The 26208-nt window shown below is 45.4% G+C and overlaps 1 protein-coding gene across 6 annotated transcripts in view; it reads right to left on the bottom strand.

Annotated features, from left to right (window-relative positions):
* LOC139552463 (lysine-specific demethylase 6B-like) overlaps positions 1–24727 on the bottom strand; it is a 38004-nt gene extending 13277 nt beyond the window's left edge. The window contains exons 1-5 of one of the 6 annotated variants that reach the window (XM_071364228.1): positions 24576–24727; positions 15121–15276; positions 2419–2542; positions 2261–2314; positions 1941–2163 (exon numbers count right to left, since the gene is read on the bottom strand). In XM_071364228.1, the coding sequence (XP_071220329.1) occupies positions 1941–2163; positions 2261–2314; positions 2419–2537 (396 nt within the window). In that variant the 5' untranslated portion in view covers positions 2538–2542; positions 15121–15276; positions 24576–24727. Of the gene's footprint in view, positions 1–1940; positions 2164–2260; positions 2315–2418; positions 2543–8226; positions 8377–8419; positions 8564–8755; positions 8805–13320; positions 13392–15120; positions 15280–24575 lie in introns of those variants that run through there. The other 5 variants (XM_071364229.1, XM_071364227.1, XM_071364231.1 and 2 more) reach the window with 5 other exon arrangements.
* Between the last annotated feature and the right edge of the window lie 1481 nt (positions 24728–26208).

The raw sequence follows: 26208 nt of genomic DNA, 5'->3' as shown, positions 1-26208 counted from the left end.
TCATATAATTAATTAAAATGCCTTTATTAGTACGGCATGTTCAATAAAAACAAAGTTTTTAAAAACCGATGTGTTTTGGCTGCATGGCCTTCGCCAGGGAGTACAAAAAAAGGAATACAATGTCCTCTTTTTAACAGCTTTTCCAATTAGCCCTAATTGGAAGAGGGAGTGGTTACAAAATTGATTGGACACACCTAGTAAGCAATACTATACACATTAAAAGGTGAAATACTGTAGCTATGTTATCATAAAAATACAACTCCAAGCTAAAAGTATCAGAACACTAAAAGGTAGTTCTAACCTTAAATATGAGAACACTAAATTAATGTTAATGTTGTAAATTACTATTGTAGCTGGAAACGGCAGATTTTTTAATGAAATATCTACATAGCTACACGTTGTGTTAGCTAATCCAAATGTATAATTTTAAAAGGCTAATTGATCATTAGAAAACCCTTTTGGAATTATGTTAGCACAGCTGAAAATTGTGTTATGATTAAAGAAGCAATAAAACTGCCTTCTTTAGACTAGTTGAGTATCTGGAGCATTAGAATTTGTGGGTTCGATTACAGGCTCAAAATGGCCAGAAACAAATAACTTTCTTCTGAAACTCGTCAGTCTATTCAAGTTCTGAGAAATGAAGGCTATTCCATGCGATAAATTGCCAAGAAACTGAAGATCTCGTACAACGATGTGTACTACTCCCTTCACAGAACAGCTCAAACTGGCTCTAACCAGAATAGAAAGAGGACTGGGAAGCCCCGGTGCACAACTGAGCAAGAGGAAAATTACATTAGAGTGTCTAGTTTGAGAAACAGATGCCTCACAAGTCCTCAACTGGCAGCTTCATTAAATAGTACCCGCAAAACACCCATCTCAACGTCATCAGTGAAGAGGCGACTCCGGAATGCTGGCCTTCTAGACAGAGTTGCAAAGAAAAAGCTATATCTCAGATTGGCCAGTAAAAAGAAAAGATTAAGATAGGCAAAAGAACACAGACACTGGACAGAGGACAGAGGAAGACTGGAAAAAAAGTGTTATGGACAGACTAATCTAAGTTTGAGGTGTTCAGATCACAAAGAAGATCATTCGTGAGACGCAGAAAAAATGAAAAGATGCTGGAGGAGTGCTTGACGCCATCTGTCAAGCATGGTGGAGGCAATGTGATGGTCTGGGGGTGCTTTGGTGGTGGTAAAGTGGGAGATTTGTACAGGTTAAAAGGGATCTTGAAGAAAGAAGGCTATTACTCCATTTTGCAACGCCATGCCATACCCTGTGGACGGCGCTTAATTGGTGCCAATTTCCTCCTACAACAGGACAATGACCAAAAGCACAGTTCCAAACTATGCAAGAACTATTTAGGGAAGAAGCAGTCAGCTGGTATTCTGTCTATATTGGAGTGGCCAGCACAGTCAACGGATCTCAACCCTATTGAGTTGTTGTGGGAGCAGCTTGACCGTATGGTACGTAAGAAGTGCCCATCAAGCCAATCCAACTTGTGGGAGGTGCTTCAGGAAGCATGGGGTGAAATCTCTTCAGATTACCTCAACAAATTGACAAATAGAATGTCGAAGGTCTGCAAGGCTGTAATTGCTGCAAATGGAGGATTCTTTGACGAAAGCAAAGTTTGAAGGACACAATTATTATTTCAATTAAAAATCATTATTTATAACCTTGTCAACGTCTTGACTATATTTCCTATTTATTTTGCAACTCATTTCATGTATGTTTTAATAGAAAACAAGGACATTTCGAAGTGACCCCAAACTTTTGAACGGTAGTCTAATTAGAGCAGTAAAAATACATGTTTTGTCATACCGGTGGTATGTGGTCTGATATACAACGGCTGTCAGCCAATCAGCATTCAGGGCTCGAATCGCCCAGTTTATAAAAAGAGTTATGTACAGTATTTATAGCGTGCTGCCCTCTTCCCATCTCACCCTGGTAGGCTGGTTTTTGTAGGAGTCCCAGCTGGTGAAGGGTACCTCAGGTCCTGCTTGGTAGCCCCCTTGGTTGCGACCATGGTTGTGAAATGACCGTGGAGAGTCCTGGTGCCAGCCATGGGTCTCATAAGCCTGGTCCTTCTGGTCCCAGGGTCGTGGTGCTAATCTCTGGTCCTGCTGAGGGCCCCTTCCCTGGGCATGGAAGGGTGGCCTGCCCCCCCTATGTTCCAGAGAGAAAGAAGGAATCACTACATTAAGGTGACTGTGGACTTTCTACACACAATGTAAGATCTGAACGATTGAGATGTTTCACTCACCTGTCTGAATAAATCTTGTTTAGGTGGTGAGATTGGTTGATTCCTCCATTGAACCTACAGTAGAGAAAGGAGGGTTACCATTGGCTCAGCACAGACTACAGAACAGGAAGAAGGGTTGTGATTGGGTCAGTAGGCAGTGGTGCAAGAAGAGAGCTCACCTATTTGGAGCGCCCCAGGGGCGACTGTTGACGCGGGCCCATGTTCCTCTGGAAGGTCCTCCAGCAGGGTAGGAGTCCCTGGTGTTACGGTCAGAATACTGCTCTGCTGGGTGATACATCCAGCCTGGGAAAGGACAAGCACACACTTAACACACACCATGCATACATAATATACACCCACACAACTGCTTTAGGAACTTCAGGGAACAGATTTTCAGAAGTTAATAATTGGAAATAGTGTATCTATAAACACAGCAATGAATCTACATAATAATGGGTTAAGATAGAACATGAGAAAACATACATGAACACACACTTTAGTATACAAGCAAGACGAATGGTTGCCATGGATACAAACAGTAAAAAAACAACTGTAAAATAAACAAAAACGTACAATTGTTTTTTCCTACTAGCACTGACTTTATTGAGAAAAAATGTACTTACTAGCTGTGATATGTGGTATGTGGTTGTCTCACCTAGCTATCTTAAGATGAATATACTAACTGTAAGATGCTCTGGATAAGAGTGTCTGCTAAATGAATAAAATGTACTGTACACAGAGGTAGAAATACCCCCCACACTTGGTCTGTGTCTGTAAAGCCCTCCACTATAAAACTGAGGGTTACACAACCTGTCTGTCTTTATTTTACTAACTCTAATTCACAACCTAGAGAGAGAGAGAGAAAGGGTGAGAGACTGTTCAGTGTTCAGTTGCTAAACTACAAAATAATGTTCAGTTTCTAAACCACAAAAACAACATGTAGAAATCAACCACTAGCCACATCATGCTTGACATTCACAGTCTCTGTACAGAGTCTCTACACCAGGGGTACTCAACTCTTACCCTACGAGGTCCGGAGCCTGCTGGTTTTCTGTTCTACCTAATATTTAATTGCATACACCTGGTGTCCCAGGTTTAAAGCAGTCCCTGATTAGAGGGGAACAATGGAAAAATGCAGTGCAACTGGCTTCGAGGTCCAGAGTTGAGTTTGAGGGCTCTACACTGTCAATGGTGGGAAAGCACCCGATTGTCATACTTGAGTAAAAGTAAAGATACCTTAATAAAAAAGTGAAAGCAACCCTATAAAATACTAATTGAGTAAAAGTCTAAATGTATTTGGTTTTAAATATACTTAAGTATCAAAAGTAAAAGTATAAATCATTTCAAATTTCAAAAACCAGACGGTACGATTTTCTTTTTAATTTTTTTTTACAGATAGCCAGCGGCAAACTCCAATACGCATAATTTACAAACAAATAATTTGTGTTTATTGAGTCCGCCAGATCAAAGGCAGTAAGAATGACCAGGGGTGTTGTCTTGATAAGTGCGTGAAAAGCATAAAAAATGTAACGAGCATTCAAAATGTAACGAGTACTTTTGCGTGTCAGGGAAAATGCATGGAGTAGAAAGTACATAATTTTCTTTAGGAATGTAGCGAAGTAAAAGTAAAAGTAGTCGAAAATATAAATAGTAATTGTGGAAGGACCAAGCTAACCCGTCGTCAGCCGACGACATAGCCCAGGATGTGGAAACGTACCAATCTACATGGGAGCTGTTAAAAGGGGACGAAGAGGACCGGAAGGACTCTGCCAGGCCCGTTCCCCGACTAACCCCGGCATGTCCGCCACCAAAACAACCAAACCCACTTCGGAAGAGGGAGAAGTCACACAACAGGGTCGGTGCTATAAATGCCAGTCTCCGGAACATTACGACCCACAATGTCCCAGAAAGGACGAGTCCATGGCCACTGAGTCAGCGCTGGCCGTCCCTGCGCATCCTGGTCCGAGAGGGCAGGATTACCCCTGTTGGTTAGCAGAAATAGCCCCAGCCCCAGAGATTCCGGTTCGAATAGAAGGACGAGACGTGGTAGCCATTCTCGACTTGGGAAGTATGGTTACGTTAGTGGAGGAGCAGGTGACCATAGCAACACTGCTACCAGACAAAGTAGCCGTGTCCTGTATCCATGGAGACACCCACTATTACCCCACCGTGAGTCTGTCCATTCTCACCCAAAAGGGAAGGTGTACAGTCAGGGCAGGGAAAGTACCCCAGCTGAAGGTTCCATTATTGATCGGGAGAGACTGTCCCCTATATAAGGAGCTTCGGCAGGTGACGTTACGCACCGGACAAAGGGGATCAGGTCTTCCTATCACACTCCAAGAGCCGGGCCACCGCAGGGGGGCAGGAATGCAGAGAAAGAACAAAACCAAGTCCAAGCCTGAAGTGGTAGTCCTACAAGGAAACCTAGCCTTAGCCTCGTCCTCTGGAGCAGAGGAATAAATACAGACACAATGCCTCCGACAGCTTTTCCAGGAAACCTCCGATGAAGACACCTGCGAAGGGTTATACACAACGAAGGAAGGAGCCACCAGAGGCTAAGGGGTATATTTGAAGCCCCATCAAAGGAAGGAACATAGAAATGATTTTCCACCGGCACCCCCGACGGGGATGGGGAACAACCTCCACACCCCTCTACCGAGGTCGACCTGCCCCAAGAATTAAAGGGATAGTTTGGTACCTCTCAGCATAGAGACCCAGACCTACGGGATGCCATGAGGGAGGTGAAGGTGATCGACGGGAGGAATGTCGACGGATCAGGTGAGCCCTCTCTTCCCTACTATGCAATCAGGAGGGGCCTCTTGTATTGGGTCGTGCAACAAAGGGGGGGGAAACAGGAATGACTAATGGTGCCTAGACCTAGGAGGACACCTGACATGGGACAAAATGATCAACAGAATCATGCAGAGGTTCTATTGGCTCCGTGTCACCCGAGATGTGGCCAGATATTGTAGGACGTGTGATCAATGTCAGCGTACGGGCCACACCTGCGTAATCCTTCCCCCCTCCCGAAATTCCACCAGAGGACATGAGTACATCCTGGTGGTCGTAGATCACGCTACCAAGTTCCCAGAGGCCATACTCCTTCGCAACATGTCGTCAAAGGGAATTGCCAAGGAATTGTTTATGCGTTTCTCCCAGGTGGGCCTTCCCAATACGATCCTAACCGACCAGGGAACCCCGTTCATGTCCTGGTTGATGAAGGACTTGTGTCGGTTATACCAGGTTCAACAGATACACACAAGCATATTCCACCCGCAGACAGACGGTTTGTGCGAACGCCTGAACAAAACGATTAAAAGCATGTTGAGAAGAGTGGTGTCCAGAGACGGGAAAAACTGGGACATGCTTCTGCCCCACTTAATGTTTGCCCTGCGAGAAGTTCCCCAGGCATCCACTGGGTTCTCCCCATTCTAATTGCTCTATGGCAGGCCATGTCGAGGGATCCTAGCCAAGGAGACCTGGGAGGCCGAACCATGCCTGTTCCGGTTGACGATAGAACATGTTACATGTCGGCAGTCTGGCCCATAGTAAAGGATCATATGGAGAAGGTGCAACGGACTCAAGGACGGGTCTACGATAAGTCAAGCGACACCCAGGGTGTTCACAGTGGGAGAGAAAGTGATGGTACTCGTGCCCATGGCCGAACACCACTTGCTGGAGCAGTGGAGGGGGCCCTATGAGGTAACGGAAAGGGTCTCACCGGTCAATTACCTCATCAAGCAACCGGACAGGAGGAAGAAGGTCCAACTCTATCATATCAACCTGCTGAAGAAGTACCATGGGAGAGAGGATGGTGTGACTTTGATGGCCGTGGAGGACAAGGAAAAAGAGGAGGCCCTGCTACAGGTGTGCCGGTCGAACTCTCCTGCCGGAGCAGTCGAGACAACTAGACAAGCTGATTATGCAATTCGGCAGGGTATTCTCACCCTTTCCAGGACAAACAGATGTCCTGTTTCATCATATCCACACTGAACCCGGAAAGAAGGTGCATATTAAGCCTTACAGGATTCCTGAGGAACGCCGAGTCATCGCAAAGAACGAGATAAGGGAGATGCTGATGATGAGGGTGATTGAGCCATCTACGAGTGAGTGGTCCAGTCCCATAGTTCTGGTCCCCAAACCCGACGGTAGTATGAGGCTCTGCAACGACTTTAGAGGTGTAAACGCCATCTCTAGGGTCGACACGTATCCCATGCCCCACGTGGATAAACTCCTGGAGCGCTTAGGAAAGCCAAGTTCATCACCATCCTGGATTTGACGAAGGGATATTGGCAAGTGCCGGTGGCTACCGAGGACAGCCCAAAGACTGCCTTCGCCACACCGGAGGGGCTTTTTCAGTATGTGAGGATGCCCTTCGGATTGCGTGGGGCTGCAGCAACTTTCCAACGCCTCATGGATGCCATTCTACAACCCCATCAATAGTACGTGGCGGCGTGCATAGACGATGTGGTCATCCACAGCGAGGACTGGGATAGCCACCTCCTGTGACTACGGGCGGTGCTCATGAGCCTGGAGGGTACAGGGCTGACTGCCAATCCCAAAAAACTCTGCCTGGGTCTGTCCGAAGCGGAACACCTGGGATACACCGTGGGGAAAGGAAAAATACGCCCACAGGCAGAAAAGACCAGGGCCATTCGAGACTGACCTCGGCCCCAGACAAAGCGGGACGTCTGGGCCTTCTTGGGGATAACGGGATATTATCGCCGTTTCATCCCTGGATATGCAACCATTGCCAACCCCCTCACAAACCTCATCAAGAAAAACCTGCCAAACCGGTTAGTGTGGAAGGACGAGACGGAAGACGCCTTCCAGTTGCTAAAAGATAGCATGTGCTCTGATCCCATCCTGCAGGCTCCTGACTTCTCCCAAGAGTTCATTGTGCAGGTAGACGCCTCAGATACGGGGCTTGGCGCCATCTTAGCGTAGGGTGAAGGCGAAGCAGAGAGTCCTATTCTCTTTATAAGTAGGAAGCTCAGTGATCAGGAACAGAGATATGCTACCGTAGAGAAAGAGGCCCTAGCCATTAAGTGGGCCCTCGATTATCTCCGGTACTACCTACTCGGGCGTAGGTTTGCCCTCGTTACTGACCATGCTCCGCTCACGTGGATGGCCGGTAAGAGAAACAATAACAACAGAATAGCCAGATGGTTTCTTGCTTTACAACCGTTCTCTTTCCATGTCTTCCACAGGGCTGGATCGAGGAACGGGAATGCGGACGCGCTGGCCCGACGTGACCAAGACAGTGCGTCTGGTGCCCGACCCTCCAGTCCGGTCCTGAGGGGGGAGGTATGTGGAAGGACCACCAGAGGGCAGGCTGCTCCTACAGCCCGGCATATGAGTCAAGGTGATCAGAGGCAATTAAGCACAGCTGATGGTACTAATGAGCTATTCCCTTTCCCCTACAAGAGAGAGGAGGGAACCGGCAGGGGGGGAGAAAGAAAAGAGTGTTTGCTTCTCCAAGGGAGAGGACGTACCTTTCGGAAGGGAGACGAACGGGACAAACTACCTCTTGGGAATGGTCACCACGGATCCGGACCACCACCCGAAGGGACCTCTCCATGGACGGATCGTTAAGGCGGTGACGCACCCATGATTTGTGTTATTGTTTAAAGATACTCTCCTTATATTCCTTGTTCTTGTAAAGAAGATTTGTGTTTTCATTGGAAGATAATCCTTGATTGTGTTGGAGTGTTTAAGAAGAAAGAAATACCTCAATAAAGAACTTTGTTCAATTAAGAAAACCTGTTCCTGACTCGTTTATTCCACCTTTCCGCTTTAGAGCAACCTCAAGGTACTTGGTCCGCTTACATAATGTAAAGTATAGATACCCCAAAAATATACTTAAGTAAAAGTAATTTTACTTAAGTAATTTACACCACTGTACATGTTAATGCACCTCCAACACTGCACTACAACTCCCTACAATGGTACACATTATAACTGCTATCGCCCACACGCCTACTTACCTTTAGGCACTGGTCCAAGATCAGCTTTACTTAAATAACAACAAAGAAATGCATTGCAGCTACACACACACAACACTATCCTCTCCTCTCTCCTTTTCTGTTTCACTTTCTCTCCGTGTCTGCCTCCTAATCTGCTGGAACAGTAGTTTGTTTGGGGTGAGCAGGCAGGCAGTTTATCACCAGTCAACCAGACCTGCACCCTGCATCCAGCCCCTCTCTGATCACCAACTCCCAGCAGCAACTGCAGCCTGTGGCCATCCACTGATAAAGGCCTGCCTGCCTGGTTCTCTGAAGAGGACGGATCATAGCAACCGCTTTAGTCTCCAACCATTCTAGTCTGAGCATAAAGAAGGCCACAGAGATAGCAGGGAGGGAGAGAGAAAAGGGGGCAGAGCTGATTAGCAATTTATAGATGGAATATGCATGGGTGAGACAGCAACAGAAATGGAGAACGTGTGTGTGTATGAATGTACTTTATCTGACAGTGAAAAAGGACTTTCCCATTTTTAAAATCTTATTTTTATTTCACCTTTATTTAACCAGGTAGGCCAGTTGATAACAAGTTCTCATTTACAACTGCGACCTGGCCAAGATAGAGCAAAGCAGTGCGACACAAACACAGAGTTACACATGGGATAAAGAAACGTACAGTCAATAACACAATAGAAAAGTCAATATACAGTGTGTGCAAATGTAGTAAGATTATGAAGGTAAGGCAATAAATAGGCCATAGTGGTGAAATAATTACAATTTAGCAATTAAACACTGGAGATGTGCAGAAGATGCATGTGCAAGAAGAGATACTGGGGTGCAAAGGAGCAAAATAAATAACAATATGGGGATGAGGTATTTGGGTGGGCTATTTACAGATGGGCTATGTACAGGTGCAATGATCGGTAAGCTGCTCTGACAGCTGATGCTTAAAGTTAGAGAGGGAGATATAAGTCTTCAGCTTCAGTGATTTTTGCAATTCGTTCCAGTCATTGGCAGCAGAGAACTGGAAGGAAATGCGACCAAAGGAGAAGTTGGCTTTGGGGGTGACCAGTGAAATATACCTGCTGGAGCGCGTGCTACGGGTGGGTGCTGCTATGGTGACCAGTGAGCTGAGATAAGGTGGGGCTTAACCTAGCAAAGACTTATAGATGACCTGGAGCCAGTGAGTTTTAGTGACGAATATGAAGCAAGGGCCAGCCAACGAGAGCATACAGGTCGCAGTGGTGGGTAGTATATGGGGCTTTGGTGACAAAACGGATGGCACTGTGATAGACTACATCCGATTTGCTGAGTAGAGTGTTGGAGGCTATTTTGTAAATGACATCGCCGAAGTCAAGGATCAGTAGGATAGTCAGTTTTATGAGGGTATGTTCGGCAGCATGAGTGAAGGATGCTTTGTTGCGAAATAGAAAGCCGATTCCTGATTTAATTTTGGATTGGAGATGCTTAATGTGAGTCTGGAAGGAGAGTTTACAGTCTAACCAAACACCTAGGTATTTGTAGTTGTCCACATATTCTAAGTCAGAACCGTGCAGGGTAGTGATGCTAGACGGGCGGGCGGGTGCAGGCAGCGATCGGTTGAAGAGCATGCATTTAATTTTACTTGCATTTAAGAGCAGTTGGAGGCCACGGAAGGAGTGTTGTATGGCATTGAAGCTCTATGATGTTATTATGTTTATAATAATGATAATACTACTCTGTACTAAAGTACAATCCAAACCCACATGCACATAAGGAAAGACACCTCTTATATGTTCCATATGGACAGCTGTACATTGCAAGTTATTACATGCCCTAAATTATCTCTCTGTAATAAATTGTGGTTTGCAAACCAGCTCCATTCCATTCAGCTGTTTGGTACAGTAGTTGCAGTGACAAGGGAAAACAAGGCCAGCCAGCTGTGTGTGGCCATGCCCATGTCTGACCTACCTTTGAATGAGTCTCTACTTTCTCTCTCTTAATCCTCATCCTTCTCTCTTATCCCTAGATACTATGATGCTAAACTGAAACGCCAGTTTCGCCTGTTATGGTTTCACTACTTTTCTTATACACTGAATAAATAACTTCAAGCGCTGCCCATCCATAGGATCTGCTCAATTAATACAATTGTGTGTGCGAGTGTGTGCGTATGCTTGCATGCGTGTGTGTGTTTGCGAATGTGTGTTTGGAATCAAGTCAAATTGAGGTAAACATGCCGCCTTATTTTCAGTAAAACCTAATATCCTGACCCAGGGGACTGGCCTGTGACTCAGTGAATCAGAGTAAACACACATTGTACTCGTTGTGTAAAGCAGCCAGAAACACTAATTCCTTCTTTCCCTCTCCACTGCTCCTTCACTTGTCTGGTCACTCAATCAGCCACACCCCTCCCCCATCCTCTGTGCACTTCATTCTGATGAATGGACAATCGCTCTTTCAAACAGGGGTTATGGATGGGGGGGGGGGGGGGGGGGGACTGCTCAAAGTAGCCCTTGTGCATAGAGTTGTATGGTTTGTTAAACTCTGAAATCAATGGTTTTTGTTTGACATATATTTTAAAGTGAAAGATCTGAGTCAAAGTGTAATTCCGTTACCGTCGAATTGACCAAAGCGATATAGACTTTAGGTAGAACAAGAATTCAGAACATTTTATGAGACAAAGTTAGCAAATATATGGTCAGAGATGTTTGTGAGGGCTGCAACTATGCATTATAATATCTTGATTCTATAGTGTTCTTCCAAGTTACATATCCAATAATCTAGCACTTCTAGAGATCTATGCTACATGGATGCATGCTTCACCATAATGTATGTCAGATCTAGTAAATCTACAGGTACATGTCTGCCTCCAGGCTTGTGCCATTAATGAATTAGGACAACAAAGGAGGACAGGTGAGAGGGGCTTCAAGAGTGGTAACATGATATCAGCCCTGTGTGTGTTTTTTTATGTAAAAAGAAAAATGTAACCTACATTTAACTAGGCAAGTTAGTTTAGAACAAATTCTTATTTACAATGACGGGCTACCGGGGAACTGCCTTGTTCAGGGGCAGAACGACATATTTTTACCTTGTCAGCTCAGGGATTCGATCCAGCAACCTTTTGGTTACTGGCCCAATGCTCTAACCACTAGGCTACCTGCTGCACCAATGTTTGTCTATGGAGTGTGTGTGTGCACGTGTGTGTATACGTGCGCGTGTGCGTGTGTGTGTGCGTGTGTGTGTGTGTGTGTGTGAGACCGCAGAGGGATTATAGTATGTCAGCACACAGGAAATCTCTCTAATTCAGGGGGTGATAGGGTGTAGGGGAAAAATAGCTATTTGTACATCCTCCTTGTGTCCACAGGCAGAGAATAGACTTTTGCTTACTCATCTACTGTAGCTCTCAATATACAGCAAACACGGTATACACACATACACTAACCCTCTCTCACACAGATACCAGTATGCAGCACTGTGCATTGTCTCGCACAGAAACATTATGCACACAAACAAATGCACACACACACACACACACACACTTAGAATAATAAAGAATGTATTGTTCATGCAAAATACATGATAGATAGACCGCTCATACAGTGTATATACAAAAGTATGTGGACACCCCTTCAAATTAGTGGATTTCGACTATTTCAGCCACACCTGTTGCTAACAGGTGAATAAAATCGAGCACAGAGCCACGCACTCTCCATAGACAAACATTGGCAGTAGAATGGCCTTACAAAAGAGCTCAGTGACTTTCAACATGGCACTGTCATAGGATGCCACCTTTCCAACAAGTCAGTCCGTCAAATGTCTGCCCTGCTAAAGCTGCCCCGGTCAACTGTAAGTGCTGTTATTGTGAAGTGGAAACCTTTAGAAGCAACAACGGCTCAGCCGCGAAATGGTAGGCCACACAAGCTCACAGAATGGGACCGCCCAGTGCTGAAGAGCGTAGCGTGTAAAAATTGTCTGTCCTCGGTTGCAACACTCACTACGGAGTACAGCGTCAGCACAATAACTGTTTGTCTGGAGCGTCATGAAATGTGACGCGTTTCACTACTTCACTTTCTTTTTAACCAAAATGTGTTTTTTGGCAGAAATGCCTTCTGGAACATATGAACTTTCATGTGCCTTAATAACAGACTTGTATGCCATCTGTAAATACGAATAAAATTGTTCAATTACGAGCCTAGTTGGTTTAGCCACAGAAAAAGACAACAATCTTCCCGCTAGCCATGATTGGCTGAGATAATGAATGGGCTGGACATGCCGAGAGATTAGTTCAGATTGGTCTGCCATATAACACACTTCTGTCTATTTGAGCTGATCAGTATGTGTAGGTAATCCTGTCTAACACAGCTTTTTTTTTTTTAAGTATTGCATAGTAGAACTGCATAAGTGTTGCTCTCCACTTTCTGGAGGACCAAGTTTTGAAATCAGTGGAATTAGAGCTAAGGAGACGGGGAAAACAACTGTCTCTGGATTACATCTTCAAACTAAGGGCAGCCGTGACATTTGTGACAGGGAGAGGCGTCCATCCATGATGTATAAGGGTAAGATAGTCTAGCTAGCTACATTGTCAGATATTAGACATTTCTAATTTTGACAGAAAGTTGTTTTCATTTCAAGTTAGTGTACTGTTAGCTAGCTAGCTAACATTAGCTGGCTGGCTCGCAAGCTAACATTACATGTATGATCTTATTATTCGTATCTCAGAGCCATTTGCTTTGCTAGTTATAGCCTAATGTTAGCTAGCTAACATTGAACCTGGTTGGTCAGCTACCTGCAGATTAATGCAGGGTAGTAACATCATCAATTGGGATTATGGTTCATTGTTGACCTAGCAAGCTAGCTACATGTCTTAACAAAAGACACCACTATGCAAGTAACCATTTCAATAGACTGTCACTGCGACAACTGTTGATCGACGTAGCTGGTAAATTTGCTCTGGCTATCTACTCCGATTTCAGAGCACTCTTATCTGAGTGTGCCAGAGTGCAGAATAACTGATGAATTTACGAATGCTCAACACCCGTTGAATATGGCCGGTGTCAGTAAACGTTGGCAAAAAAGCGTAAATTGCTGCCAGTAGCACAGTTGCAGTCACCAACGCTCTGAATAACATAAAAACAGCCTTACCAGCTCTGCAAGGGCGAGTAAAATGGTCAGGTAGCTGTTCTCTCATTTGTATCTGGAATATTGTTAGACTGTTGTTGTTAGGACAGAACGCTCGGATCAACCCTTAAAGAGATGGGTGGGGCTAAAGCTTAAGAGGGTGTAAACGATGCTGAATGTTTGTAAACAAAGAAGAGCTCTCCAGTATGTACCAAAATATTCAAAGGCCCTTTTCTCAAAAGTGAGGTTATAAATTTATCAACTTTCGAAGCAGAATTACTTTCCCATTGTTCCTCAAATGCAGTGTATGATAAACTATTTTGTATCTCTGTGTCTCTGATTTTATCCAATGCAAAAAACACAATTTCAAATTTTGCTACATAAGACCAAATCAAGGAGGTTGGTCACAAACGGGTTTCCATGGCCGAGCAGCCTTACACAAGACCAAAAACACCATGTGCAATGCCAAGCGTCGGCTGGAGTGGTGTAAAGCTCACCGCCATTGGACTCTGGAGCAGTGGAAACACGTTCTCTGGAGTGATGAATCACGCTTCACCATCTGGCAGTCCGATGGACAAATCTGAGTTTGGCAGATGCCAGGAGAAAGCTACCTGCCCCAATGCATAGCGCCAACTGTAAAGTATGGTGGAGGAGAAATAATGGTCTGGGGCTGTTTTTCATGGTTCGGGCTAGGCCCCTTAGTTCCAGTGAAGGGAAATCTTCACGCTACAGCATACCATGACATTCTAGACGATTCCGTGCTTCCAACTTTGTGGCAACAGTTTGGGGAAGGCCCTTTTCTGTTTCAGTATGATAATGCCTCTGTGCACAAAGCAAGGTCCGTACATAAATGGTTTGTCGAGATTGGTGTGGAAGAAGTTGACTGGCCAGCACAGAGCCTTGACCTCAACCCCATCGAACACCTTTGGGTTGAATTGGAACACCGACTGCGAGCCAGACCTAATCACCCAACATCAGTGCCCGACCTCACTAATGCTTTTGTGGCTGAATGGAAGCAAGTCCCCGCAGCAATGTTCTAATATCTAGTGGAAAGCCTTCCCAGAAGAGTGGAGGCTGTTATAGCAGCACAGGAGGGGACCAACTCCATATTAATGCCCATGATTTTGGAATGAGATGTTCGACAAGCAGGTGTCCACATACTTTTGGTCATGTAGTGTATCTCATCTCTGTCTAGTTCACATCACACACACAATACAGTATACAGAGTTAATGGTCAGCGTGTCTCTAGTGCTGCGTGCCTGGTGCCTGAGATCACCATAGCAATCAATAATGATTCCATTTCCTCCACAAATGCCTCTATCTGTACCCCCCCACTACTATTCTACCCCAAGCTGTGTCTCACACATGACCTCTAACACACACATGCAGGAATTATGTTTCCAATGCACAGAGAGGGAGTAGAAGGAGAGTCAGAGAGAGACAGCGAGAGAGAGAATGGGCATTTCATAAGACAAATGGAGAACTGTACTGTATAGCTGAGTGAGTGGAGGGTGGAGGAAGGGGGTGGCTCCACATTTCATCTTTAGTATCTCCAGCAGCACAACGAGAGGGACAGTCAGTCAGTCAGTCGCTTCAGTCTGCAGCCCTCCATCTGTCTCTGTCACCAAGAAGACTGGTGTCTCCATCCATGACACTCTGTCACCAGAGAAATCACTGACCTCAAACCTGACTATATCTCCATGGTAACCGGTGTCTCTGTCACCAGAGAAATGCATATCCCTCTCCGGGGCAACCTTGGTCTCTTACTGTGACCCCCTGCCAGTGTGTGTATGTGAGAGAGGAGAAGGAGCATTCGAGTCTTACCTTGCTGCTGAGTGCTGTGAGAGAGAGAGAGAGAGGGAGAGACAGTCTCTCTGGTCCCAGCTGTGTGATGATGCCACTCACTCAGGGAGAGCGAGACAGCAGCCCACTTCAGCTTCAGCCTGACGTCCCGTTAAACAGAACGGGCATCCACTACCTCTGCTAGCCGGCACACACACACACACACACACACACACACACACACACACACACACACACACACACACACACACACACACACACACACACACACACACACACACACACACACACACACACACACACACACACACACACACACACACACACACACACACACACACACACACACACACACACACACACACACACACACACACAGGAGAGAGGGAGGAGAAACCACTGTCAGGTAGGACACAGATGTGAGGACATGAAAGGGGTTATTGTCTGAAAATAAGGTATGTATTGCCATTCCATTCTTCCATCTTGTCATTCCTCTCTTGTCCTCCCCTCTCCCCCCTCTCTTTCCCTCTTTCTCTCTCGCCCCCTCTCTGTTACAAACACTGTTTTCTCTGGCGTTTCTCCCCTCAGTAGACAGACAAAGAAAGGGAAGGAATGGCTCAGTAGAGAAGGCAGAGAGGAAGAGAGAGAGAAGCGAGAGTGAGGATTGCCCTGCCCCCTTTGACCAACCAGTCGGATTTCATTTATTTTTGCCTTCCTTTCTCTGGCCACTCCCATAACGCCTCATCACATCTCCTATTCCAGCCCCATTCAACAAGACTGATTCCTGTCTACCTCACTCCTTCTTTCATTCTATCTCTCCACATGTATGCCTCTCTCTCTCTCTCTCTCTCTCTCCACATGTCTGTCTCTCTCTCTCTCCAAATGTCTGCCTCTCTCTCTCTCCAAATGTCTGCCTCTCTCTCTCTCCACATGTCTGCCTCTCTCTCTCCACATGTATGCATCTCTCTCTCTCTCTCTCCACATGTCTGTCTCTCTCTCTCTCCACATGTCTGCCTCTCTCTCTCTACATGTCTGCCTCTCTCTCCACATGTCTGCCTCTCTCTCTCCACATGTATGCATCTCTCTCTCTCTCTCTCCACATGTCTGTCTCTCTCTCTCTCCACATGTCTGCCTCTCTCTCTCCACATGTCTGCCTCTCTCTCTCTCCACATGTCTGCCTCTCTCTCTCTCCACATGTCTGCCTCTCTCTCTCTCCACATGTCTGCCTCTCTCTCTCTACATGTCTGCCTCTCACTCTCTCTCCACATGTCTGCCTCTCTCTCTCTCTCTCTCTCTCTCTCTCTCTCCACATGTCTGTCTCTCTCTCTCTCTCCACATGTCTGCCTCTCTCTCTCTCCACATGTCTGTCTCTCTCTCTCTCTCTCCACATGTCTGCCTCTCTCACTCTCTCTCTCTCGTCCTGTATCCTTGGCAACAAATGATATAATTTACCCCAGAGTCAAGATCAAGACTCTGCCTTACAGAGACACCTTTCCTTCACTGTGTGCTTGTGTGCTTGTGTGTGTGTGTGTGTGTGTGTGTGTGTGTGTGTGTGTGTGTGTGTGTGTGTGTGTGTGTGTGTGTGTGTGTCTGTGAGGGCTGCACCTGACTGTCTGCATCCCTCTGCTATTTGTGTGTGTGTGTGTGTGTGTGTACATTTGTGTATGTTTGTGCATGCATACACCAGTTTCTAGGGAAATTAAAGCATAAGGAAGGTTTGTATGCTCTGGCGTCTGACTTGTTTTTCAATTAGCATGTGGATTTGAGTGCAGAGGGAGTGTGATTGTGCATCTCTCTGACACTCTCTGTGTGTGTGTGTGTGTGTGTGTGTGTGTGTGTGTGTGTGTGTGTGTGTGTGTGTGTGTGTGTGTGTGTGTGTGTGTGTGTGTGTGTGTGTGTGTGTGTGTGTGTGTGTGTGTGTGTGTGTGTGTGTAAATGGCCCTTGAGATATATGAGTGTCAATGTTATTATGACATTCCCATTATTATTACCCATTCATTAGTTCAGATGTCGTTATGTGGGTTGTGTTATGTGGGTTGTGTTATGTGGGTTATGAAAAGGGAAAAACATCTAAAATCTGTTATTAATTGCATCTCTTTTTAACATCTGGAAAGATAAACATCTAAGAGGATAAGTCTCCTCTAAACTGTGATGTGGGCCTTTAGATGTTCATAAAGAACTGAAGATCCCCCGCTGCTGCAAGAAGCCCTGCTCCACTGACTTATTATTCAATCACACTACTAAACAAGTTACATTCCTTTCCTGAATAACCTTGTTCTTAGTCAACTCCTCCTCATCCACTATCTATATTTTCCCTCTCCTCCATCCCTTCCCTTCTCTCCTCTCTTCCTATCTCCTCTCTCAAGTCAGGTGCCAGCTCCAGGGGTGAGACTGACCCTCCCACTCCTTCAGAATGAGTTTATACTAGAAGACATGTTGGCCTCAGTGACCAACCAGCCATGGTGCAGAATAAGACTGAGCACAATAGACATCTGCCAATGGAAGTCATATGCTTACAATTCTCCTATTTTAGTTGCCTCAATAGACAATAGTCTCAAAGTTTGCAAAAATTTTGAGGTTAAAGCAAAATGTCTTTGCACTGTCAAACCCTGGCTTTGAACTTTTCTGTAAATGACTCAAGAACAGTAGTGTCCCTCAACCAAAGAGCCAGAGACAACTGATTCTAATACAGCAACAATCCTCACCATGTTACGCTACACTGACACACTGAACAATGTGTTTGTATCAGCCTGCTGGTGGCATAGCAACCCAATGTTCGCCTTAGCAATCTTATTAGGATAAAGACCTCCTCCATTCCTGCCATCATTGAAAGAGATCGTGATACCTCACATCTCAAAATAGGGTTACTTAATGTTAGATCCCTCACTTCAAAGGCAGTCATAGTCAATGAACTAATCACTGATCATAATCTTGATGTGATTGGCCTGACTGAAACATGGCTTAAGCCTGATGAATTTACTGTGTTAAATGAGGCCTCACCTCCTGGTTACACTAGTGACCATATCCCCCGTGCATCCCGCAAAGGCGGAGGTGTTGCTAACATTTACGATAGCAAATTTCAATTTACAAAAAAAAAAATGGCGTTTTCGTCTTTTGAGCTTCTAGTCATGAAATCTATGCAGCCTACTCAATCACTTTTTATAGCTACTGTTTACAGGCCTCCTGGGCCATATACAGCGTTCCTCTCTGAGTTTCCTGAATTCCTATCAGACCTTGTAGTCATAGCAGATCATATTCTAATTTTTGGTGATTTTAATATTCACATGGAGAAGTCCACAGACCCACTCCAAAAGTCTTTCGGAGCCATTATCGACTCAGTGGGTTTTGTCCAACATGTCTCTGGACCTACTCACTGCCACAGTCATACTCTGGACCTAGTTTTGTCCCATGGAATAAATGTTGTAGATCTTAATGTTTTTCCACATAATCCTGGACTATCGGACCACCATTTTATTACGTTTGCAATCGCAACAAATAATCTGCTCAGACCCCAACCAAGGAGCATCAAAAGTCGTGCTATAAATTCTCAGACAACACAAAAATTCCTTGATGCCCTTCCAGACTCCTTCTGCCTACCCAAGGACGTCAGAGGACAAAAATCAGTTAACCACCTAACTGAGGAACTCAATTTAACCTTGCGCAATACCCTAGATGCAGTTGCACCCCTAAAAACGAAAAACATTTGTCATAAGAAACTAGCTCCCTGGTATACAGAAAATACCCGAGCTTTGAAGCAAGCTTCCAGGAAATTGGAACGGAAATGGCGCCACACCAAACTGGAAGTCTTCCGACTAGCTTGGAAAGACAGTACCGTGCAGTACCGAAGAGCCCTCACTGCTGCTCGCTCATCCTACTTTTCCAACTTAATCGAGGAAAATAAGAACAATCCAACATTTCTTTTTGATACTGTTGCGAAACTAACTAAAAAGCAGCATTCCCCAAGAGAGGATGGCTTTCACTTCAGCAGTAATAAATTCATGAACTTCTTTGAGGAAAAGATCATGACCATTAGAAAGCAAATTACGGACTCCTCTTTGAATCTGCGTATTCCTCCAGGGCTTAGCTGTCCTGGATCTGCACAGATCTGCGAGGGCCTGGGATCGGGAGAGACACTTAAGTGTTTTAGTACTATATCTCTTGACACAATGATGAAAATAATCATGGCCTCTAAACCTTCAAGCTGCATACTGGATCCTATTCCTACTAAACTGCTGAAGGAGCTGCTTCCTGTGCTTGGCCCTCCTATGTTGAACATAATAAACAGCTCTCTATCCACCGGATGTGTACCAAACTCACTAAAAGTGGCAGTGATAAAGCCTCTCTTGAAAAAGCCAAACCTTGACCCGGAAAATATAAAAAACTATCGGCCTATATCGAATCTTCCATTCCTCTCAAAGATTTTAGAAAAAGCTGTTGCGCAGCAACTCACTGCCTTTCTGAAGACAAATAATGTATACGAAATGCTTCAGTCTGGTTTTAGACCCCATCATAGCACTGAGACTGCACTTGTGAAGGTGGTAAATGACCTTTTAATGGCGTCAGACCGAGGCTCTGCATCTGTCCTCGTGCTACTAGACCTTAGTGCTGCCTTTGACACCATCGATCACCACATTCTTTTGGAGAGACTGGAAACCCAAATTGGTCTACACGGACAAGTTCTGGCCTGGTTTAGATCTTACCTGTCGGAAAGATATCAGTTTGTCTCTGTGAATGGTCTGTCCTCTGACAAATCAACTGTACATTTCGGTGTTCCTCAAGGTTCCGTTTTAGGACCCCTATTGTTTTCACTATATATTTTACCTCTTGGGGGTGTTATTCGAAAACATAATGTTAACTTTCACTGCTATGCGGATGACACACAGCTGTACATTTCAATGAAACATGGTGAAGCCCCAAAATTGCCCTCGCTAGAAGCCTGTGTTTCAGACATAAGGAAGTGGATGGCTGAAAACTTTCTACTTTTAAACTCGGACAAAACAGAGATGCTTGTTCTAGGTCCCAAGAAACAAAGAGATCTTCTGTTAAATCTGACAATTCATCTTGATGGTTGTAAAGTCGTCTCAAATAAAACTGTGAAGGACCTCGGCGTTACTCTTGACCCTGATCTCTCTTTTGACGAACATATCAAGACTGTTTCAAGGACAGCTTTTTTCCATCTACGTAACATTGCAAAAATCAGAAATTTTCTGTCCAAAAATGATGCAGAAAAATTAATCCATGCATTTGTTACTTCTAGGTTAGACTACTGCAATGCTCTACTTTCCGGCTACCCGGATAAAGCACTAAATAAACTTCAGTTAGTGCTAAATACGGCTGCTAGAATCCTGACTAGAACCAAGAAATTTGATCATATTACTCCAGTGCTAGCTTCCCTACACTGGCTTCCTGTTAAGGCAAGGGCTGATTTCAAGGTTTTACTGTTAACCTATAAAGCGTTACATGGGCTTGCTCCTACCTATCTTTCCGAGTTGGTCCTGCCGTACATACCAATACGTACGCTACGGTCACAAGACGCAGGCCTCCTAATTGTCCCTAGAATTTCTAAGCAAACAGCGGGAGGCAGGGCTTTCTCCTATAGATCTCCATTTTTATGGAACAGTCTGCCTACCCATGTGAGAGACGCAGACTCGGTCTCAACCTTTAAGTCTTTACTGAAGACTTATCTCTTCAGTAGGTCATATGATTGAGTGTAGCCTGGCCCAGGAGTGTGAAGGTGAACGGAAAGGCTCTGGAGCAACGAACCGCCCTTGCTGTCTCTGCCAGGCCGGTTCCCCTCTCTCCACTGGGATTCTCTGCCTCTAACCCTGTTACAGGGGCTGAGTCACTGGCTTGCTGGTGCTCTTTCATGCCGTCCCTAGGAGGGGTGCGTCACTTGAGTGGGTTGAGTTACTGACGTGATCTTCCTGTCTGGGTTGGCGCCCCCCCTTGGTTTGTGCTGTGGTGGAGACCTTTGTGGGCTATACTCGGCCTTGTCTCAGGATTGTAAGTTGGTGGTTGAGGATTTCCCTCTAGTGGTGCGGGGGCTGTGCTTTGGCAAAGTGGGTGGGGTTATATCCTTCCTATTTGGCCCTGTCCGGGGGTTTCTTCGGATGGGGCCACAGTGTCTCCTGACCGCTCCTGTCTCAGCCTCCAGTATTTATGCTGCAGTAGTTTGTGTCGGGGGGCTAGGGTCAGTTGGTTACCTGGAGTACTTCTCCTGTCTTATCCAGTGTCCTGTGTGAATTTAAGTATGCTCTCTCTAATTCTCTCGTTCTCTCTTTCTCTCTGAGAACCTGAGCCCTAGGACCATACGTCAGGACTACCGGGCATGATGACACCTTGCTGTCCCCAGTCCGCCTGGCCTTGCTGCTATTCCAGTTTCAACTGTTCTGCCTGTGGTTACGGAACCCCTACCTGTCCCAGACCTGCTGTTTTCAACTCTTAATGATCGGCTATGAAAAGCCAACTGAGATTTATTCCTGATTATTATTTGACCATGCTTGTCATTTATGAACATTTTGAAAATCTTGGCTCTCTCTAATTTTCTCCTTCTCTCTTTCTTTCTCTCGGAGGACCTGAGCCCTAGGACCATACGTCGGGACTACCGGCCGTGGTGACTCCTTGCTGTCCCCAGTCCGCCTGGCCTTGCTGCTATTCCAGTTTCAACTGTTCTGCCTGCGGTTATGGAACCCCTACCTGTCCCAGACCTGCTGTTTTCAACTCTTAATGATCGGCTATGAAAAGCCAACTGAGATTTATTCCTGATTATTATTTGACCATGCTTGTCATTTATGGAAATTTTGAAAATCTTGGCTCTCTCTAATTTTCTCCTTCTCTCTTTCTTTCTCTCGGAGGACCTGGGCCCTAGGACCATGCGTCGGGACTGCCGCCCGTGGTGACTCCTTGCTGTCCCCAGTCCGCCTGGCCTTGCTGCTATTCCAGTTTCAGCTGTTCTGCCTGCGGTTATGGAACCGCCACCTGTCCCAGACCTGTTGTTTTTCAACTCTTGATGATCGGCTATGAAAAGCCAACTGAAAATTATTCATGATTATTATTTGACCATGCTTGTCACTTATGAACATTTTTGAACATCTTGGCATAGTTCTGTTATAATCTCCACCCGGCACAGCCAGAAGAGGACTGGCCACCCCTCATAGCCTGGTTCCTCTCTAGGTTTCTTCCTAGGTTTTGGCCTTTCTAGGGAGTTTTTCCTAGCCACCGTGCTTCTACACCTGCATTACTAGCTGTTTGGGGTTTTAGGCTGGGTGTCTGTACAGCACTTCGAGATATTAGCTGATGTACGAAGGGCTATATAAAATAAAATTGATTGATTGATTGATTGATTGAATGCAGATGTGTTTCCCTCTGTGTGGGTGAACATGGCGGAGCCTCTACAGTCAGTGCAGGAATCACAATGATACTATCTTATATGGGGGGGATGAGCTGCACCACCACACCACACCTGGCTCTGATCACACCTACACAAATAGAACAAACTGAAAGAGAGGGAGCTGGGAAAGTGAGGGCTTTCTCTTCTCAGTACTTAGGGTTGCAACATTCTGGTAACGTTCTCAAATTGCCCAGGTTTTCCAGATATCCTGGTTGTAGGATTTCCTGCTGATCGGGAATCTTCCAACTGGGATTTCTGAAAAACCTGGGAATTTTGGAAAATGTACTGAAATTTTGTACCCCTACTTCTCAGTCAGACCTATAATACATAACTACACAATTCACCCTGAAATACAGACGGACATGGTAGCAAACAGACAAACTGACACATACACCCTCAACACCACAAACACTGATGTGTATGTAGCCTACTGTAGGTAATCCATGTTTTTAAGACAATGTAAAGGCTGATGCTGACCTGAGTTGACACAAAGCAGAAAGCATGAGATGAATATAAATTGCTTTTCTAAAAATAACTTTCTACAGCTTTGCTCTCCGTCCCCTTCTTTCCCACATCTACCTTCTCCTTCTCTCCAAAATGGAGGCTTCTTCCTCTGTATGCTCCAGAAAGCACAGACCTCAGAGGGGTACTGGAATGTACCACTGCAGGCTTGGAACAGGGGGGACGGAGGTGAGCGTCTTTTTTTACCAACAGAACAGGTGGCAACAACACCAACAGACCAGGTGGCATTTCAAAGACGACAACAGTGAAGGAGTGTGTGTGTGGTTGTGTGTTAGTGAGCGTGTCTGTGTATGTGTGTGTGTTAACGTGTGTCAGAGAAAGTGTGTCTGGGCGAGTACATCCAAAGGGCTGGTTGTCATGGTGACAATCACTAGGAACATGCATTGGCAGGGCAGGCACTGTATGATCTGTGACACTGCAGGGGGTGGAGGGGCTGTGTCCTCAGACAGCCGTCACACTGACCTCTAACCTCAGCCTACTGACCTCTAACCCCAGCCTCTAATAACAAATACAAACATTTACCACTAAATTCCTGCAATGAAACACAAACACCCACACAAATCTGACCACCTGGAACCTATTTGGGAGGAAATTAAAACAGACAGCTGGTGTGTGTGCTGAACATTAACCTCATAATAGAATCACCATGGTCAAGTGGTTGGGTGTACTGGTTGGTAACCAGTTGTGGACACAGAAGAAACGCATCCTGATGCCCAGAGTGTGTGCTAGGGTGTTAGTATCCACATGGGTGAGTTGTTGTGATTTAACGAGGGGGAACAAGGCTATTCTTTACTCATTCTATTTACAGCCACCAGAGGAGAGTGAGTCACTGTACTGTATAAATACTGCACTAAATGTGGGTCAACGATGCCCAACCATTTTTAGCACAAGGAAGACACCAGCGTCTTCAGCCCACTATCAGGCTCCCTGTCTGGGCTGTGCACACTAGGAAAACCACTGGCAAGCTTGAATCTAAAAGGCCTGCATTGTCATTAAACTTCTGAACAATACACTGGGTATATCCAATTCATTTTAACCCCATAACATCTTTTAGCAATAAACTGGCAAGCAGCACTCCCTATTGGAAAGCTTTCTATTGACACTATGTTAATCACCTCCAGCACGGGAATATAAGGTTACTATCTCTGTTTTACTACCGTGTCACAGCAACCAAACACACTCATCAACACAGACCAAAAACACTGTTGCTATAAAGTGCAAGTCGATGCCTGAGTCTAAACAGAGGCTTAGAGACAAATCAGCTGACTGTGTTTATGTACAGTGTGTGTGTGGGCCTGTGTGCATATGCATGTCTGTGGGTGTGCATGTGTGTGTGTGTGTGTGTGTGCATGCTTAACTGTGCTGCACAATCTGCAGACATAGACAGAATACAGTATGTACACATTAAGCTACAGTTTGTGCATTGTGCTGTAGTCAGATATGAACACAGACTTACAGACATGTCCCAACACACAAACACCAATAGACGTACCATAACAATATTTGCAAAAAGGCATACACAATTGCACACCTACTACACACATACACACATTTCTTGTTTTACCTGTTATTTCCTTTGTTTTCACCCCTTGGCTCCTCTCCCTTTTCCTCTGTCCTCCTCCTCGTCTCCCCCAATCCTCTCCTCTTTCTCTCGTCCCTCTCCTCTTCTCCTGGTTTCCTCTCCTCTCTGATGCTCAGGCTCTAACACCAGACTGATCCACGTGCAGAGACCAGAGGGGCGGGGCCACACACCGCCATTTAATTCACACCAGCCAATGAGGAAGGAGGGTCTCCTGTCAATCATCCAACATTAAAAGGAGGAGGGGACAAAGACAAGTTCGTTTTGCATGTCCCGGTGCCCCGGGTGGGAGAAGTTTGTTCATTTTAGACCATTCCATTGGTCCTTAACTGAAATCTCCTCCCACCCGAGGCACCGGGACATGCAAAACGAACCTCACCAATGAAAGATAGAGGGTGGGTGTGTGTATTTGGAATAAAGCCAACAGAACTAGAAGCTATTTTTAAACCACCACACTGTGGTAGCAAAGACTCCATTTTCTCTCTGGCAGATATTCCCCAAATCATACAGCATCCTCCATACTCAGTAATGACAACTGTAAAGCTTTCCATCAATACATTTATTTAAAGAAGTGACAGCAATGCTCCTACTGTCCCCTTACTGTATTCAAGTGTTGGAATCAGTTGTATTGTGCTCCAATCAGAGGGACTAACTCTCTCCTTTCATACTGTATGAGACAAGCACTTTATTATTCATTATTATTCAGAGTGACTTACAGTAGTGAGGCCATACATTTTAATACTGGTCATCCATTGGCATTGAACCCACAACCCTGTTGTTGCAAGAACCTGCAAGAATGCTCTACCAACTGAGCCACACAGGACCCCTTTTTCTCCCAAACATAAGATTAACATGCACTGAATCTTGTCTCGAATACTGTGTGAGCTCACAAAACCTTCAGTGCAAAAACGCCACAAGAGAGCAATAAAGTGCCATGGGAAGCTAATGACTGGGATTTCAATTATGTCAGAGGGTAAGACATTACATATGTCACGATAAATCATTTGCAGACAATATATTGGAGGAATATAGAGTCATACTGGCAAAGTAGGAGGCTGCACAGACTGTCCTCTGATGGCTGTGTAAAAATGTATGTCTGTGTGATTAATGCGGAGAGAGGTGATTATGTGCGTGGCTCTGGCAGACAGACATTGGAATGAGGGATGACCAATACGTCGTTAGAGGGCGGCTGACCAGGCCAGCAGCACTGAACCCACAGGATGTCAGGTGACTTCTACATGGTCCGGGGGAGGCGGGGCAGGGGGCACTGGGTTTATGTAGGGAGGGTCTTGGTTACATGACTCACAGCGCATACCCTCTAGAGCTGCCTCTCACTGGCCCCTTCTCCTCACCTCACCCATAATCAACCAATACACCAGAGACACAGAGAGAGTAAGAGTAGTAGATAGACACAACTTCTGAAGGACAGAGAGACAGAGGGAGAGTCAGTGAAAAACACAGAAGGAGCTAGAGAGAGGAGAGAGGAGAGAGAGCGAGAGAGAGAAGAGAGAGAGAGAGAGAGAGAGAGAGAGAGAGAGAGAGAGAGAGAGAGAGAGAGAGAGAGAGAGAGAGAGAGAGAGAGAGAGAGAAGAGAGAGCGAGAGAGAGAGAGAGAGAGA

The sequence above is a fragment of the Salvelinus alpinus genome, chromosome 24 (assembly GCF_045679555.1).
Source record: "Salvelinus alpinus chromosome 24, SLU_Salpinus.1, whole genome shotgun sequence".
In the NCBI taxonomy this organism is placed as follows: Eukaryota; Metazoa; Chordata; class Actinopteri; order Salmoniformes; family Salmonidae; genus Salvelinus; species Salvelinus alpinus.
This window is presented reverse-complemented; position numbering and strand designations above follow the sequence as displayed.